An 18652-nucleotide genomic window follows, 5' to 3' on the forward strand; every position below is an offset into this window, starting at 1 on the left:
AATTATTCCAAGTTCGTTTCTTAGATAATCTCTGGTCTCGCTGTCCTCCACTCTCCTAATACAAGTGCGCCATGTCCAAGACATCTTGGCTAAGTAAGAAAGCCATGCCTAAGGCGTATAGGTCCATGGTCGTGTTCGTGACCAAGGCTAGTAATACGTATAGACTGATCTCCGAAGGCGTCTTTTATATTAGAGGAGAGTCCGGCATAACGATAGTATTTAAGTAGCGGGCACGTCCTCTATGATATTATAACTATCAATAAACTACTAAACAAAAGGTATAATAAGACGTAAACTTCTGAATATATAAATGCCATACTAAGGTGGGTTATTATTATTTTAAATATTATAAAACGATTATAATATACGTGTTTTATAGCAGACCGTACGAGTTGGGTATATTGTGGAAAATATTTTGACTCGCGAAAGTCGCACGCCAACCTGCCAGGTGGACTTGGCCACGATTTTCAGGGTCTCCCCATGGTTGACCACGCTCTTTCTCTGCCGTATTAGCTCTTTTCTTGTGTGTTTCCCTTTACAACTGGATGACTCACACCAAATATCAGTTTCGTAGCGCCTCATGCCAGAGACTCATACTCTGGATGATGTTGAACAAAGACGTCGAGGATGGTTCCGTAATGACAGATGATCTCGGACGTTCTTCCAAGCCACCCCCTCATTGTGCTCGATGCCTTCACTGCTTCATACTTTTCGAGTGTTGCGGTCACCAAGCCTTGAAGATCTTCCATGGAATGACTCCCAGTGACTAAAGGTTTCTCCTCAAGTGTCAAGATACCACTCTGCTGAAAGTATTTATGGACAGCCCTAAAAGCTTCTTCCGCAATACATCCGTCATCTGTCTCAATTGTGTTAAGACAACTCAAAGTCTTCGCTGGTCATTGCAAACTTACCTTGCTTCCCGCCCTTGTACCATGATGATATAGCTATGTTCGTGTCCATCTGCACCGCACAGCCTTTGCACTATGAGCTCACACTGTTCAGCTTTTTGTACGCATCAGGTTCGGCCTTTGTGAGAAAAAGGATGACGCGCGACGTTGCGATACGCACGGTCTTCGACTACCGGTTTACATCCAAGACTTAACCAGCAGCGATATGCAAAGGACGTCAAACATCAGCCCATAATGACAAATGTATCTTCGACAATGTCAGAAAGTGATTGGTCTGAATCGGAACTTGATGTGCCGCGTCGAAGTTTTCGGCCAAAAGAACATGCAATGCAAGGCAACTACGATTCAGCTAATTTTGGGCATGATACTGGGAATGGAAATACGCTTCTAGCAGGTACCAATGTCAATGACCCGACATCTCGAGGGACAACTCAGACGCATTATACAATATCGGAAGATGAAACAGGTAAAGGGTTACAAAACAGACTCGCCGCATTAGCCCTCACAACGGGTGCTCCTCGACGTATCGAGCCTTTCAGCCATTTGGGTACTGCGCAACCCGTTCCAACCGCGTCCACAGCGCTAGCTCATAATGAACTCGAGTCCCCAACTTTTCGCCTGACGGGATCTCCAGCGTCAGGGCTCAGGTTACCCAGCGGCCAATACCCATCACAACAGAATCTCCGCAGCCATAGCCCATCGTCCACAGTTCAAAGACAAAGCCAGCCCGAAAGAGCTCGTTGGAATTTTGAAGCAACAGAGGGGACGCAAAGTATGAAACAGAGCCATGGCCATCGCTACAGCCCAGCAGACCTTGCTGAGACTCTAGTCAATACCGGTGAAGCTTGTTCAGAACCAGGCCTTTCCTCGAGACATGAACTTGCTGCGTATGCTGCTACGCCAAACAGCTCAGAATACATTCAGAAGGCTGGCCCTGAGACAGATGCAGTCCCTGATGAAGGAATCTCAGAACTTCTAAGCGTCGAAGAGACATCTTCACTCTATTTCGATGTTCTTCAAAAGATGCAGCAGAGACTTCAGCTGTTAGAAGCAGCGAATGAAGCGCTTCGCCGAATTCCGACGCCACAAGAAGATGTCAGGGTGCAGATTTTCTACTGCCTTGAGAGTGAAGCCACGGACGGAAATATATACCTCTTGGAACCAGAATGGACGGTGAAGGAAAACGACATTCGTCTCAGTGCCCGATTTCTCGTAACGGACCGTGAAAGATACATCGAGAAAGAAAAAGACATCTCATTTGTCGTCTACAAGTGCTAGTCAGAAGAACACCAGAGAAATGCAGTAAAAGAAGCAAGGAAGTCTTCAGGGCCACTACCAAACCCGGAACCGGCCTACCAGGACATACTGCTCACTTCGGAGGAAATGGTGGCGGCCTTGAAAGCGTTTCTCGCGTTGCATTTGCCGTCTGGTCAAGAATTCCCTGAATTCAACACCCATGACAAATTATCAGCGCCCTTTATTTGGTGGTATCATCATCGCAGGTCAAGTAAGATCGAAACCCTACGCCGTCAAGCCGAATTGATCAATGTGCTCGTGAGTCGCATCGAAGAAGCTTACGCAACGTTGCACGACAACATCGACGAGCAACTAAGCAGAGGCTTTGTGTCGAACACCTCCATGGAATATCTTTTCCGGCCTGGGCAAGTCCTGGTCTCATTCACGGATGGCGTCCCTCAAGGTCACGTTGCATTGTCTCTCCCTTATGCCCACAGCGATAGACCTTCTCACGAGTCCACTCTCCCAACATCGAAAGGTCGACAAGATCCCCCAGAAAAGTATTTGTCGCAATGGGCCATAACATCGCAATCAATCTCCTATCGTGGAGACTTCGTTCGGGTGGTACAGAGACTCAAAGTCGAGTTCGAGACGGAGACTGAGAACGGAGAAATTGATATCTCGAGCTTACCTATCATGCCGCTTGAGTATACCCCACTGGCAATGCAGGAGAGGCTAATGCGTCGTGGCCAGACTTTTTGGAAATGTCGTGAGAAAAGACTCATTTCCTACCAATGCACAGGACAAATTTACAGTGTAAGTGGGTTGTTCTCGGATGAGCCGTGAAGTTGAACTCTCCTATCCCCCGAGCAACCCTTTTGGCTAGCCTCTCTAACGTTCTTCAGGGGGGTAGATTCATGATTGACTTCGAGACGTATACAAGCTTTCATCCAGATAATCAGTACACGAATAAGAAAAAGCTCATATCAGAGCCAGGCTTGCCTACAGACGGCAGTGAGCCGCAAGTTCCTGAAATCTATCTCTTTTCAAACCTTGTCCCTAGCTTTGATTTGAGACGCAAGAAATGGGGTATGGCTTCCTGTGGCTTTGCATGTGAAACAACTCTACTGATCGTCTAAATAGTTGATGTTGAGGTCGACCAGATTCGGGACGTGGTCTGGAATGATCAAGCCTTCAACAGTCTGGTGGCTGATGAAGACATGAAGATGCTCATTCTTGCACTTGTCACCAACCAAATCGATGCCAAGCGAGGTACAGACGCTATCGATAACAAAAGAAACGGCCTCATCATGCTGCTTCATGGCTCTCCAGGCACCGGAAAAACATTTACAGCTGAATCTGTCGCTGAAAAAGCTAGGGAGCCTTTGTACTCGGTAACCTGCGGCGACATAGGCACGAATCCTGCCGACGTGGAGAAATATCTCGAGTCCGTCTTCCACCTCGGCAAGATCTGGGACTGCGTCGTGCTCCTCGACGAAGCCGAAGTCTTCCTCGAGCAACGTACGCTGCAAGACCTCCAACGAAACGCACTTGTCTCCGTGTTTTTGCGCGCTCTAGAGTACTACGATGGGATCTTGATTCTCACGACAAACCGTGTGGGTACCTTCGACGAGGCGTTCAAGTCTCGAATTCAGCTAGCGCTCCGGTACCAAAGGTTGGAGGCTTACCAACGCAAGCAAATCTGGAAGAACTTCTTCGAGCGGCTCAGGAGCATTGGAGAGGAGGACAGCATTGACTTTGACGATGTTTCGCTGCACATAGACGAGCTGACCAAGCACCCCATGAACGGACGACAGATCCGGAATACGATCACCACCGCGCGGCAGCTCGCTAAGTTTATGGGGAAGAAGATGGTATTTTCGCATCTGCAACGAACCATTGCAATCACGAACAAGTTTGACGAGTACTTGGCTGACGTTCGGGAAGCTGATGTGGAGGAACATGGTGGAAGAGGCTTGGATGGCAGGTACTCTGACGAGTATTTTGCTCGATCTGATCAGATACGATAGTGCGACTAGCTATTCGAGTAACAATGCGGCAACTGATTGATTCCTTCTACCCTATGATCAGAGAGCTTTTTCGTTTTGGCTTCAGTCGATATTTGAATATTACGGACGCAGCCAGTAGCTGAGAACTGTCTCTGAGATCAATGCTATCTTACTCAGTAGTGGAACTATGTTGTACCCTTCACGGGAGTGTAAATTCCATTGTGGTCCACCTCGAGAGAGACGTTACTCCCCCCGGAGTCCTCAACATCAATGATCTGAAGATTTCCATGCACTCGCTCAGTCGAAACTCCCACGTGGAACCTGATGTATGTCCTCAATGAGCTCCGATCGAACAGGTCGTTAAAACTCGCCGGCTTTACCCTCCTGTTCGCGCCCGAAATCTGACGCACGTACTCCGCCGGCCACGCCTCGGATTCAATCCGTACCGTTTCCGCAACTTCCTCAATTGTAGATCCGAGCGGTATACTGACCACTCGGTTCACCATCCACGACGGCGCTTTATCGAAGATGACAGATCCACCATTACCGGTCGCGGTGGACATGTACTGGTACTGTAAGACAAGAGCGAGTATTGTTTCGTAACCATAATGATGCAGTGGAATCACGATTGGAGACGCAAGACCATATGATCCGACGAGGCGTTCGGTTATTGGTAAAATGTCAGGCTGCATTCCACCGGTGTGTTGGCCCCATGTCGACGAGTATGGGATACCGAGAGTAAAACCCTGGGGCAGCGTCCGAATGGCACACCCCCAATTCGGTGCGTAACCGCGCTCATCTCCGATATCCCGAAACCTGCGCGAGGCTTTAAAATAGATGAATGCTGAACAAAGTCTCTCATTTACCCAAGCGGTCATTGGAAATTTGAAGAGCTGGTTTGAGACCCTGTAGTACGACATCCTGTCTGGATGATCAAGGTTAGGTGAGGGCCTTCTGGTGCTGTGTAAAGAGAGTGCGATAGTATTGAAAATATCGGTACGGCGGCGGCAGAGCAGAGGCGCCAAGAATGCAGTCGAGGAGGGGCCGTCCACCCACTTTGAAGGTGTCTCTGCGAGCAGTGGCGTCATAAAGGTGATGCCTGAATTTTCGATGCGCACTCGGGCACTGGTAGTGACATGGAAAATGGGAATCACGTCGCCGGAGTACGTAAAATCTGACGGACTTGACGCGAGGAGTGACCAGCCGTCTAGGGGGCTCGGAATTCTGACCACATTCCCCTCATGCGGGTTCCCCCACGCGAAGATGGACTGGTCGTCGTTGTCCTGAATGATTGCCTCTTGCAGTCTCTGGAAAGCCTTGATCCCTTCCCCGTAGATGAGGGGCATGTTGACATCAAAGATTCCTAGCAGACAGTATGCAATGTCCTCAATTCGGGTTGTTGTCCTTCGTGATGCCCAACTCATCCGCTCGGCGACACTCGCGCTAGCCAAACCCCTCTCTCTCGACAAGTAGATACTTTCAATCCCCGTCTTCTTTTCTATGACGCCGCGGAAGTCGGTTCTTGGACCTACAAGTGTCCAATCTCGATCATAGAAGTCGAGAGACGACGGAGCAAGGAGCTCCTGGAGCGTCCAACCGCGGGTGAACCACCGGCTCCCCACCAGATCCGACTCACAGTCATCGGCTAGCTCATAGTACACGACGTCGGAAAGGTATGCAAGGCAGAGATCGGCCTCTTTATACCACCTGAACATAGAGTTGATAGCCTCGGAGAGCTCGCTGCTGCTGGCTTTGTCGATGCAGCAGGTATCGATCCAGATCCAGTCATAGCCCCGCTCGCTAGCCACGCGGCATGCAGACTGAATTTTGTTCCATCCGGCTTTGTCAGATGGGCCTTTTTCGAGATCGCTGAAGAGGACTTCTCCTTTGCCCCACGTATGCGACAATATTGCGTAAACAGGAGCTTGGCCATTCACAAATTCGTGAAGCGTCAGCGTCTTTGTCTCGAGTAGACGCATTTTCAATGGCGGACTCGATGAATAGGTCACGCTATTGCAGCATAAGACCACAGAGATTGAACCTCAAGTTTGCCCAAGAAGGAGTTGAGGGGTTGTCCGTACCAGGCCATCAGCAACCGATGTGTGCCCAAGCGATGATTGGCTTATTCCGTAGGGGGGATGTCAGCGCCGCAGCCCTGCATGATGCACCAGCACGACTCGGAGAAATGATTGAGGATCGACTGAAAGACGTTCCGATTCATGTTCTATCAAATCCGGCACAGATATTAGCCACAGTGATCGAGAAATGTCCCAATAGACTAGATAGATGACGCAGATAGAAGATGCTATGTTGCTGTACGTAAGGAAGCAATTGCTTGTCAGCGAGGAAATCTGTGGATCATAAGACTTACGACGCCGTGGGCTGTCAAGCAGAGTGTGAGCTCTACTTCAGCAAAAGTAGTCGACAATACCGCTGAATTAATTACATGTTAATATCAATATTGAGGTTTTTCAGATCAAAGACCACGTTGAAAGGTGTAAACTCATGGAGAAGGTCGTCTTTAAAGGACAGAAAACAGCCATCACCAACATTGAACCCCTAAGCTGACATAAGGCACCAGCTCTCAAAAGTTCCTCCCCCTCCTCCTATAAGGTCACCAAACGGCCCAAGCTCCTGCCCGCCGCAGCTCCACGAGCTTAAGCACCAAAAAACAAAACGGCAAGTCAAGTCCAAGGAAGCCCGGACCCCGTTACGGCCCCTACTTCCTTCCACCCCGCCAGTCGCCCCTTGGTCCAAGCACCCGGCCCGTGCCCCTCTCCCCCCGAATAGGAAACAACGAAGAAGGAGCAATGGAAGGATGGAAAGAATGCCCCGCGACTCATGACTGGACCCCCGCCTCAGTGACATTCTCACTAATTCCTGGCTAGGTAGGTACTCTGAGCATTTAATTCGAGGCAATCAATCATACTTTGCCAAGACGTGGGAATTGGGAAATGAGAAACTATACTTGTATGTAGTAGCATCTCTTTTCAGCCCCTGATAACGCACGATGGACTTATATTCACCACGTCGCCGTCCCAGGGAAACCGCTTGTGCGGAAAGTAAATGTTGAGTGAGGGGTCTCGTTGTCCCATTTGTTCGCATCTCGCATCTCGCATTTCACAACACCAACACCAACATCGCAGCATCTAACCACCAAAATCACCACCCCGACCGCCCTTTACCTCATTCCTCAAGCCCCTACCTCAAAAAAACAATGGGCAAAGCCAAGAAAGAAAAACTCGTCATAAACTCCTACACACTCAACCTCCCCTCCACAACCCAACTCCAGCAACACTCCCTAATCCCAAAAACCTACCTAACCCTCCTCAACATCCTCACCATAACCCCCCTCCAACCCTTCACCACCTCCTCCCCTCTCACAGCCCTCACCTCCCCAGCCTACTCAGATCCAGACTCTGACCTCTACTCCGGCGCCCACACCCTCCAGCTCCTCGCCTACGTAATCGCCCACGTCACCGTCTCCTACGCAATCTACGTCTTCACCTCCCCCGAACACCACGCCGTCCCGCCCAGAATCCAACTCGCAATCTGGAGCTTCTACCAATTCGCCCTCCTCATCGTCGACGCGTCTTTGCTCTATAGCGCCTGGATATCCTTCAGTCTCCAGGGAAACCTCGTGAACCCGGTGCGGGAATGGCGCGGCGTAGACTGGATCCTCGTGAGTTTCACGCTGATGGCGGCGCTCACTAGGGTCGCGTTTCTGTTCAGGGTGGGGTTCCCCAAGCAATTATCGCCCGAGGAGCGACGGAAAGCCTGGGATGAGCGGAACAAGAAGTTCTGGGATGGTGTGAATGACGGGACCTCCGGCATAGTATGCAATGGTTAATGGGCAGTCATTGTCACAACGATACGGGAACGAACGGACGCGTGTGTTTGACATCGCGTGCCTATGATGCAGTAACGAAATGAATTAGGGTATCATCAAGTCCAGTCTATCCTCAGCCCATCCCGCCAAAAGCCGTCTGAGAATCCAAACATGATGCCCTGTAATGCTGTCTGCTTCTCCTAACGAGCTGCGCCTCCCTAAAATAGGCTTATTCTATGATCCAAACAATTCCGCGCCGGGCCACAATCGTACAAAACATCTTCTCTCATAACAGCGTCAAGATACCCCAATTAAACCACCTCGCATCATCATCTAAGCCCGAATGCTCCCTTTTCAACAATGAATCGGACGGGGTGTCTTGCTCTTCTCCGGAAGCTCAGCGGCCTTGCCCCACGTCCACCGCGGTTCGTAGCAGCCGGTGTCGGGCTAGGCAGTGGCAAAGGCACCTGTCCCGGTGACAGGCCATTACCACCGCGCTCATCGAATCCCCACCGCATAACACCTCCGCTTCGGATCCAATTCTCCAAATTTCGACACTGACTAACGTCCACCCATTGTAGTCGACTGCATCCTTCAAGCAGATTCTCGACACCGCCGCCAGTGACTCTAACGCAGCCGCGGACCGAGATGCCCTCCAACTCGTTCAGGTGTAGTGCAACCGACTGCAAGCTGGCATCCGAGACGGCACTGCCGCAGAACGAGAGGCGAAGTTCGCGCAGCTGAGGCAATCCCAAGGCGACGACTTCCGTGGCGGTATCAGAAAGAGCGCAGCAAAAGGAAAGATCCAAATGTGTAAGGTTCTTGGCCGCACCGACGAGGGCGACGACCGCGTTGTCAGAGAGGTAAGTGCAGTCCGCGAGGCACAGATGAGACAGGTTCAGGAACCGGTACGGAGCCCAAGACTGGAAGCCGGCGTCTGTGATTGAGGTGCATCGTGTCAGGGACAAGGATTCCAACCGATTGGACGCATGCGCAGCAAGATGAGCCATCGACCTGTCAGTGATGTGCTTGCAATACGACAAGTTGAGGTGCTTGAGGGCGGGGCAGCCAATGATGGTGCCCGGCTTGGGGATGTTAGCAGCTCTCTGTTGAGCCTGTTGCGTAACAGCCTTTTGAGGCTTTGACTTGGCAGAAGAACTGGATATCACCACCTGTTTGCTGGGCGGTTGGGGTGGTGGCGGCTCGGGTACTACCCAGCCTACGACACGTGCCAGCAAGTTGTCACCAACCTTGCGACAATTGCTCCAGTCAATCTCCTCCAGGCCCTTTGCGTTCTCTGCCATTTCCAGAATCTGATTTGCAGAGACATCCCACACGGATCGCATGCGCCATCGTTTGACATTGCGGCCACAGCTCTCCCAAAGACTTCGGAAACCGTCGTCGGTAATGTGGAAGCAGTTGCTAATGTCAATCGTCTCCGGGCGGTTGCCAACGAAAGGACCAATGACTGTTCGGATGGCCAGATCCGTAACTCTTCTATTGTGCTCAGACAAGTCCAAATCCATGCAAACCTTCGGGTGCGTTGTCAACAGCTTCCGCCAATGAGACGAAATGATTCGCGCGTTCATCAGCTCTGCAACATTGAGGTATCGGAATGCTTCCACGAGCAAATCGTCGGGAAGAGCTGGGGCCTGGGCCGGGTGTGGACGCCGTGGCAGTGTCCGGGCTCGCTTGACGGGCGCTTCTTGCTCGGTTGGCGACTGTGGTGGAAAAGAGAAGCGAAGAGGTGTCGACTCAATCTGGTGAGTTCGGAAGCCGTTCGTCACTATTGACGAGGAGTTGTCGGATTGCGGGGTAGGCGGGGCCAGGGAATTGCGTCGCCTATTTCGCATATTCTCCATGTCTACGCTCAAGAAAGGATCAGGGTCCTTGGGCTCCATCGTTTCCATATCGTCCTTTGTAGGTGACGTCGGTTTTGAGGGCGTTGTGAACGTGACGTGCGGTAGAGCTTTGGGTGTTGTCGGCGTCGGAGGATCTGATTTGCTGGTCCTTTCCATAGGGTCTGCATCTGACATTTCAACGTCTTCGTCGGAATTCTTGTATCTCTTGCGAGCTGTCTCCTCAACCTGCGACTTGATATCAGGTGGGCATCGGCTCCAAAGCGTGTCTAATGCGTCTCCGGGGATCATCAAACACTCGACCGTTGTAATTGCCCGCACTGTCGCTGTTCGACCCTCGGACAACCCAAGACTGGCCACTTCTCCAAAGTATTGACCTGCTTTTAATCTTGGCCTAAGATAGGTCGCACGAGCTATCTTCTTTGGTGGTTCACTTGGTGCTTCATGAACAACCTCTGCTTCACCTCGAACAATGAAGAAGATCTCGTTGCCGGCCGATCCTTGTTGGATGATGTCTGTAAATGGAGGATATGTCTTTGGCTGGACGCTGAGTCCCAGCTGATGGAGGATGTCAGGAGGTAATGTGGAGAACAAAGGCAGTTCTCGTAATGTTCGTCGCACGTTGACGAAACCACTTCCTAGGGCACTGCCTGCTGCAGGGTCCTCGATGGCGCCAGGACTGGGAGATTTCCGCTTCTTGGAGTTGACGACGGTGCCCTCTCTGATGGTGCCTACCTCACCCGTAGACACCTCACCTGGCACCGGTTCTCTTGCTCCGTTGGCTTGCGTCGAGGCAGGCTTGATGAGTTGCCCGCCCTCTTGGCGCTTCTTCTTGAGAATGTTTAACCGCTCTTGAGCTTCGTGACGAATAGCACGTTCCATATCCGGGAATTTCGGTAACTCGGCCTGGAGGTCTTCCTTCTTAAGGACCACGAGAAGGCATTTTGTCCGAGCCACAATGGTCGCAGTTCGCGGTACGTCCATCAATACACCGATTTCTCCGAAAAAGGCACCGGGCTTGAGTTCTGCATAAATGGCTTCACCGTCTCTAGAGGTGACAGCCACGACCCCGCGCACCAGCCAGTACATTGCTCTGGCATCATCGCCCTCCGTGAGAATGTGGTCCTGTGCAGCATGAACTTGTGGTCTCAAATGGTTTCCGATAGCGGCCAAGAACTCGTCTGGCGCAGACACAAACAGGGGAAATGATCTGATGCGATCAACCAAGTCGAGCGGCATATCGCGGATGGTGGAAGCGGTGAGTGGGGATGGCCGCATAGGGCGGGTAGGGTTCGTATCAACGTTGAAGGACCTGAGGAGTGAGAGGGAATCTGGCACCCCGCCCGCGCCCGCGCCGGCATGGGCGAGGGCGCGGTAGGGTGAAGGTGATGTTGGGGAGCGATTCCGCCTCATGGTCCTTGACGGATGCCGCGTACGTGGTCGTGTTGACGCCAGGTTTTCGACGTGCCTTGCCGGCTAAGCTCTCCGCCCAGTGGGAGGGCAGAGGGCCAAAGCTTCAACAGGGCTTCGCCAGTGCACACCCGGTCTGTAGCCTGTGCTCCGCAAGGGCGGCTGGAGGAGGAGAGTCCTCTCCCTGCCTGTGAGCTGAAGCTTCCTCCGATGCTAGATTCCAGCGGTTTCCGTCGGTAGTGTAGACAGCAGACAAGGCTGGTGCATGCTCCGGAGAGGCCGTTTGAAGTGCAGCGTATTGGGTTCGCCGGGGGGAGATGTCAATCGTAGCGGGGTTTGATAATTAGAGACACTCTGATGATTGAGGACCTGTTGTTTGTTTCGCGCTATCTGGGATCGAATATTGCAAATTTCTTCTCAGCGATTCGGGAGTGAGAGGCGGTCGCGTTTGGTTTGAAGGCGGGGTCTTCGGAGCAGCTTTGAGAGTGGGAGGGTCGGGTTGGTCGACAATGCTGAGTGTCGCAGATCGTATCACGCAACGTCGCCGTTGAAAACGGTGTCTCTAGTCGCTTTCGACACGACAATTTGCCGGCAGGATAGAATGGTTGATGATAAATGCGGTGACACCAAGTGTCTGCGCAAAGACAGCAACGGAAAGTTGTCTTGTGCTCGGCACCAGATGCTGTAGAAGTCGAGTTGGGGTGACAGTTCTGCTGTGGAAGTCAGGTCAGAGAGAAACACACACGGTCACTTTTTTGCCGCTGGTGATTTGGTAACGGTCAGTAGGCCACCGGGGAGTACTCACCAAATCTTCGACGGTGTAAGCAAATACAATTGTTGCTGTGTGGAATTGCTCTCGATGCGAAATAAACGGCTCTGTACGCGGGGTTCGGCCGGTTCCAAGGAGCGGATAGGCGAAGGCGAGATGAGTTGCGAGGATGGTGGGAAACGAAGGTGCCGGGGGTGGGTTGTTCGAGGCGGCGGGATCGGAGGCGAGAGGGTGATGTAGGCGAGTGAAGAAGGCGGATGATTCGCAGTCGCAATATTGCAGATCAGTTGAGCCAACAAACGGGCACGGGAATAGGCGATTGGAGGTTGCAATGCGAAGATCTCCAGCAGAAGAGGAAGATAGGAAGACGACTGCTGCAGGAATGGGTAAGCGGGTGGGAGGGGGACTGGGAGGAAGAGAAACGGTGACGGACGAAAAGAGAAGCGGTCGTGGGTTTGGGAAGGGAAGGGAAGGACCGAACTGGGGGGCGACGGGACGGGTGCGAGGATTCCAGGAAGGGACGTGAGCGTGGGCGTAGATGTCGGTACGTAAGGAAGGAGGTACCTTGCCCCTTGGTGTATTTTGGTGCCTTCCATTTGGTACGGAATACATCATACAGCACCTAGTAAGGTGAGGTAGGCAGGTACCTTTTTTTTTTTGGTGGAGGCGGCATGGGCGGGTGTGGGCGTGAACGTCGCACTGAAGTGGGCGGGTGGGCGTGCCCTGGGTGCCCTGGGCGTGGGCGTGGGCGTCCATGGCACGGCGCGAGGACGTACTGTGGAAACGTGGGACGTGGGGAAGGAACAAGAGTCGTTCTAACTGCTGCTTCTTTCCTTCCTTGCCGTTTCCTTCCTTCCGACTGCACTGGTACGCTGTACGAAGTGCCCAAGGACCCAGGGCACCTTCCTCGGCTGTCCCCTTTATCTTTTGGCAAGATTACTTAAGGCAAAGTATTCTCTACCTTGAGGTATGTACTATGTAAAGTGGTACACTAAGGTACCTTACTTCCAGGGACATGACTAAGGTAAGGTAGGTTAAGATATGCGGCCTGGAAGACGGGGAGGTGGAAGGGCGAGGATGGATGATGCTGCGTTGCATCCCCTACGTTTCTCGGAACCTGAGCGTGAGTGCCATACCCAACCTTCGTCGACCAACGCCCAGTAGTCAGCGACTGTACGGTGGACATGTGCAGATGCGGGAGCTGGTGCAGATGCGCCACAAGGATACAGCAGGAGGGAGGGGACACACCCACCTGCACACACTAGAGAGAGTTCCGGAAGGTCAAACACGGACAGGACAGCCAGACGAGACGGGCTAAACACCTTCGTCTCTTCACTTCACAAGCACAACTCTTCCACCAGGGAGCCCACGTCTTTGACCCCCCCCCTCCCCTACCACCATACTCGATATTTGGGAGCCAACAATACACATGTCTTCGAATACCAATGCTGGCCATTGGAATATCTTTTCACCCCAAGCAGACTGGAAGACAACTCATCTTACCTATCAAGCACAGTTATGACAACTCTAAGCGTCACCTCTACCACCGCTCTCTTCAGAGCTTTTGCCTATCGCCAACGCTGCGCCCATCCAGCCCTCGCACAATGACGCTCGGAGGGTGGGGTAGGGGCCGTGAAGCTTGTACTCATCAGGTACCGATCTACTGCACACGGACCCTTGAGGCAGTCTGTTCAGGGGTACGCAGCATGTCACTGGCAGGGTGACGAGACATGAACGTAACCTGACCCCAAAGCTTAAACAGCCTGGCGCCCAAGGGCCAGTAGACGGTAGTCGTGTGGCCGCGGCGACCGCGGCAGGCTTGAGGCGAGGAAGTAGGTATTTGTGTCCATTCGATCATCTGGACGATCATGATTGCTGTCACGGCGAGGGCATTGGAAGAGTTCAACGACGGACTAATCATAAACTCATCAAACACGGCTCTGTTGTCAGAATGTCAGCGGGAAAACACTCGCACAAGCAACGGGAGCTTACTGTGCCTGAGCATGCCCCGAGCCTCTTGTGTTCCCTGCACCGGGCACAGCCAAGCTGTTTGTGGTGTCGAAATACAGACGTAGTCATGACAATATCTCTGCGTAAGGTACCATACTTTACGGTTTCTCTAGGCGCACTGTAAAGACCTGGGTACCTCGCCAGTGGAGGAGAGCCAAAGCTAAAAGTAAAGGGGGAGGAGACTGGGTGTGCGACAGACAAACTGCAGCTTTCGCGACCTTCGTCTACGGCGCCCTGTCTTGCCCTGAGCAGAGGAAACAAACAGCCAGGAGACAGAGACATGCGGTATGCTCCGTCGTGACTCTGATCTGCCAGCACACCATTTGCCTGACAAGGTGCTAGGTTATTTGATGATGTCAGCAAAGGGCAGACAATTAAGAGACAGTAGGAGAAAGACTGACTGGTGTTAATCACTCGTCCACCAAAACTTGAGCCACATTTACCAAACGATACTTGAGTATAGTGAGGCCAAGAATAAGGAGGATTCTCGCTGGAATTGCTGCAAGCAACCAGGTATAAGCCGGCAGACAACGTCAGTATCGGCTGCTGCGAAAGCGAGACATGAAGCTACCTTGGCTAGGGCTGGCTCCAATGGCGATGGCAACATATTACTACCTACCTGAATCTGCGCACTGCTCCGGTCACCAGTGTGACATTAAGGCATCGGAATAGAGTAGGTAGTGTAGCGCGAACAACGGACGCACGCACCTTGCTTAGCCCCCTTGGGCACAAATCCAGGGCAGCCGCTCAATGGTCTGGGTTTCTTCCGAAAGGGGCGTCGCTAGATCGGCCAGAGGAGAATAGCCAAAGGAAAAATCAAAATTGACAGAAATCAAACGGCCTGCCGCCGGGCCGGCCTTGCGGTTTCTTTGTTCTATCAGGCTTCTGGCGTCGTTTCCATGCCGGCTTCCATCCTCGGCTGGCCTCCCTTCTCCCTCTCTTGCATTTGCCTCTTCTTTGCCTCTGCCTGTGCCTCTGCCACAACCACTCTGGCACTTCCCCCCTCGGGCTAGCGGCAGTCGTATGTATCACCTTCAACTCCCTGTCCACTGGTTCGTCTGCGTCCCATGGTGCCCTCCTCGTGCCCTCCTCGTGCTCTGGAACTCGATTTTTCAAGCTTTCAATCTGATGCGAGGCGGTCGGAGAGACATTCTAGAAGCTCACACGGACACGGGAGCCCGCCCCCTCGGTTTGTCAAAGCATGTCGCATCCTTGCTCCAGAAGCCTGAAGGTAAATTCAAGGAACAGACAAGCAGCATGCGCGCTACTGTCGAGTCGAGACAAGAGGCTAATGACTCTTTTCCACCTTGCACTGCTAATGGAATTGAGCTCGCGGATCGGAGATCGAGACAAGAGTGACCGTAGGACGAGGACGGCAAAAGCTGCGAAGACGACGGCGTGACCAGTGGGTGCGTGTAAATGGAGCGAGTCCGGATGGAATGCCATGGACGGGGACTTTTGTCGCATAGTACAAGATAGAACAGTTGAAGGCGAGGCGCGTGCAGGCCGCAGCAGCAAGGAGCGAAAACGACCGAAAAAGCAGACGGCCGCCGTTCGTTTCGCAGCAGGTCCATTCCTCCACTTCCAGCAGTCGACCTGGGACTCTGGGAGTCTTGGACACACTTGATCTCGTCGCTATCCCAAAGTCGGTTCAGCCTAGTACAGAAAGACGAGTGTGGGTGGACCGCCATCTCACCGCGTGTCTCAAACTTGCAGCCCGGGACCCCTGGCTCATCGGACCCGAAATGGCACGCACGGTGCACGAAACGGTCTTGGGAGGGGTAGCAGTCCACAGCGGCTGGGTGAGAGGATGCACCCGGTCAACCATGTCGGCGGCGGGTGACGGCGAAGAAGCTTGGGGAATGGTGGTCAAGGCGCCTCTGAGCGAAGGGAGATCGATGCGTGGAAGCCTTATGGAAGACGGCTAGAAGCCTGCCAAGGTTGGGTTGGTGGAGGGCGATGAACGGGGGGATTTCGCGCCGCGTGCCAGACGTGAAGTCTGACTCGGCCATTCGTGGTATGTTTATGGTGCCCGCCCAGCACCTCTAAGCTGCGAGAGTTTGTCGAACGGTCCAGCATTGGGACACGGCATATGAGGTGTGGAAGCAGGGGCCGAGATGGATTCCCGCACTGGCTGAAAATTGTCATGAAGGTTGAATAATCTGGGTGGTCGTTGAAAGGTTGTTGCAGGAGCCTGAGATCTGAGGTGGTAGACAGGAGGTGCCTGAGGGCATTTAGCTGGTCGCCTCACTGTTTCACGCGTTGGTGACTAAGCCGCTTCCCTGAGCTGGAAAGTTAGGTAGCAAGAAAGTGCCTTCCTCGACAACCTCTACGCTTTCTTGGATTGCTGTTGGTTTGAATCTGGAAGGAAGGCACGCAGGTACGAGGTAGCTTAGGGAAAGTACGGAGCACCATCGCATTCTGCCTCTCTTTCTTCGCGGAGCGGATCCTCCTTCCTTTGTTTTCTAAGGTACCTATCCCCGCCGGATCTGCACCTGCTGTGGGAGATCCATGGAATTATCTACGCATGCAAGATTGAAGGGTCCATTTCTCTTGCCGTCATTCCTTTCTTTTTCCAACCAAGCTTGCCCTTCTTCTCCATCAACGTCTCCACGCTTTGCCCGTTGCTCTCCCCCTGGATACTAGGCATATGTACGTAGCATTCTTCTTCACAAACAAGACTATTTCCGACCCCATCAACCAGGGCCATCGATGGACATCCAACCTCGACTCTACCGTCCGGTCTCCATCTCAGTCACCTTGTTCTACCATCTTGCCGGTGTTTCACCGCATGGTTGCTTCGGTGTCCGATGCAAAAAGACATTCCCAAAGCTTTTATTCGTCCCGAAGTCTACAACCTCTTTTTCGGCTCAACTTTCGGCGCACACCAACCACGCGGCGTCAAGGGCCACGCAACAAAGAAGTGGACGAACCTGACCCGCGAGTAATTCGCCTCGTGCTGCTCTCCCACCACCCTCGTCGGCTCTTTTCCCGATCTCCAGTCCCGCTGACCTATAGAGAGCCACTGCTTAGACTTTTGTACCCTGAAACGCGCTGTTCTCTATGCTCCAGGGCCATGGGACTAGGACTATGTGATTAAAGACCATCAACGACCATCTACATGTTGACAGGTATGGCCACAAGCTACATGTCAAGGCGCGCCTGAACGTCCGGTTAACATTTCGCGACTGACATGATTGGCTGCACTCTTCGGTCACTAGTTAGGGTCCGCAGTCCGATGAGCCGCAGACTATCGCAGATGCTTCGCACGCGTGGCCCAGCCTTTGCAACCCTCGCGCCTTGACAAACCCGATATCTTGCATACCACGTGTTTCCAGCTGTCAGCTATTGCTCAATCATGTCGCACGGTGTTCAGGGCATACCCCCTAGAATTGTTCTTTGTCGAAATGGCCAGGGTCGCGCTGCTCTACTCCCATCGTATCGCTCTTGTTTCCTATAACGTGCCATATACTATTATTAGCCGACTTCCTTATGGTTTAGGGACTTCTAGGGACGGGAATTTGGCTCTAGAGGAAGACCAGCTTCACAATTTCGTTACGCTTCAAGGTCATCTAGTACCCAATGCTACAACGAGCCGAGTTGCCAACAGAAGAAGCTTCGACTAAGGGCCAACAGTGGAGATAGTAGATGCATCGGCTCCTCACGTGCTTTTGCCCGCATCGAAAGCTTTCCACCGTCTCCGGACCGGTGCGGTTACATACTTCTCGCCTTCAAGATTCTACGATTCGTTCAACGGCCCCTGCTTCGTGGCCCGAGCCCATCACAACGGACACAAGGGCCTTTCCGGGCACCTCTGATCGTCTTGAAACACTCTACGGCTCCGGCCTCCTTCTCGAACCACGCCCAAGGCCTAGAGTTTGGATCTCTGGATGATCCCAGCCATTGGCTGACTGCAATTCTAGCTTCATTTGCTGCACCCTACTTCGGCCATCACGATAGCAAACTTTTGCAGGCACGAAGATTTAGGACTTGGAGCCTTCTGAGTGCACTTTGATTCCTCCGTTGCTGGCTGCCCAGGCAGTCAGGCTATATATGCTGTGTTTCTCACAGACGTAGCGGAAGGTTGTCAGCAAAGCCAAGCTCGAGGCGAATGCTATCTACTCCCTGCACAGCCATTTCAGGAGATCTTACTTCGATTCCTTGACGGTGTATCCGTTACTGGCACAGGAGCCAGGGGGACTCGGCAATGAAGTGGTGCAGGAGCCAAAATGGTATTATTAATTAAAGTTATAGTGTGACAAGCTCGTTCTTATTTGCTCTTGCAGCAAACATAGAACATTGAATAGCCGCGGCATCGTGCCAGTCGGTACTGTTGGTCCAGCTTCATCTAGAGAACACTTGGACCCTTCGGGCGGTCTTCTGCCGGACGCGCGCGCGATTCGGCCACGCAATTCCATGTCGAAGTTGCTTGACTCCTCCAGGCGATGCGCTTGAAGTTCATGAATAAGGGCAGTCTACTCCTCCGCATATGTGGTGTAGTCTCGGGCGCAGTATCCACGGCATACCCGCAGGCCGTGGTGCCTGCATGGACTCCTCTTCCGACGCCCGCAAGTTGTTGACGATGATTGAAACAGCGGTGGGCTCGACTGCGACTTCTCAAG

At 52.6% G+C, this 18652-nt stretch overlaps 5 protein-coding genes across 5 annotated transcripts; 2 read left to right on the plus strand and 3 right to left on the minus strand.

Annotated features, from left to right (window-relative positions):
* Positions 1-2840: 2840 nt before the first annotated feature.
* CCOS01_06462 (uncharacterized protein) lies at positions 2841-4174 on the plus strand (the record flags this gene model as incomplete). Its single annotated transcript, XM_060454631.1, has 3 exons — positions 2841-2960; positions 3050-3233; positions 3288-4174. The coding sequence occupies 3 exons, from the start codon at positions 2841-2843 to the stop codon at positions 4172-4174; spliced, it is 1191 nt and encodes a 396-aa protein (XP_060314331.1).
* A 164-nt stretch (positions 4175-4338) lies between these two features.
* On the minus strand, positions 4339-6132 carry CCOS01_06463 (HET domain-containing protein; the record flags this gene model as incomplete). Its single annotated transcript, XM_060454632.1, has 1 exon — positions 4339-6132. The coding sequence occupies one exon, from the start codon at positions 6130-6132 to the stop codon at positions 4339-4341; it is 1794 nt and encodes a 597-aa protein (XP_060314332.1).
* Positions 6133-7370: 1238 nt separating this feature from the next.
* Positions 7371-8003, plus strand: CCOS01_06464 (uncharacterized protein; the record flags this gene model as incomplete). The annotated part of the gene is made up of 1 exon (XM_060454633.1): positions 7371-8003. One exon carries the CDS (start codon positions 7371-7373, stop codon positions 8001-8003), a length of 633 nt encoding a protein of 210 aa, XP_060314333.1.
* A 308-nt stretch (positions 8004-8311) lies between these two features.
* On the minus strand, positions 8312-11254 carry CCOS01_06465 (cyclic nucleotide-binding domain-containing protein; the record flags this gene model as incomplete). Its single annotated transcript, XM_060454634.1, has 1 exon — positions 8312-11254. One exon carries the CDS (start codon positions 11252-11254, stop codon positions 8312-8314), a length of 2943 nt encoding a protein of 980 aa, XP_060314334.1.
* A 383-nt stretch (positions 11255-11637) lies between these two features.
* CCOS01_06466 (uncharacterized protein) lies at positions 11638-12693 on the minus strand (the record flags this gene model as incomplete). The annotated part of the gene is made up of 3 exons (XM_060454635.1): positions 11638-11942; positions 12057-12205; positions 12674-12693. 3 exons carry the CDS (start codon positions 12691-12693, stop codon positions 11638-11640), a joined length of 474 nt encoding a protein of 157 aa, XP_060314335.1.
* Positions 12694-18652: the final 5959 nt, after the last annotated feature.

This window comes from Colletotrichum costaricense (genome assembly GCF_030867565.1).
Source record: "Colletotrichum costaricense strain IMI 309622 chromosome Unknown Scaffold_6.1, whole genome shotgun sequence".
NCBI classification, from domain to species: Eukaryota; Fungi; Ascomycota; class Sordariomycetes; order Glomerellales; family Glomerellaceae; genus Colletotrichum; species Colletotrichum costaricense.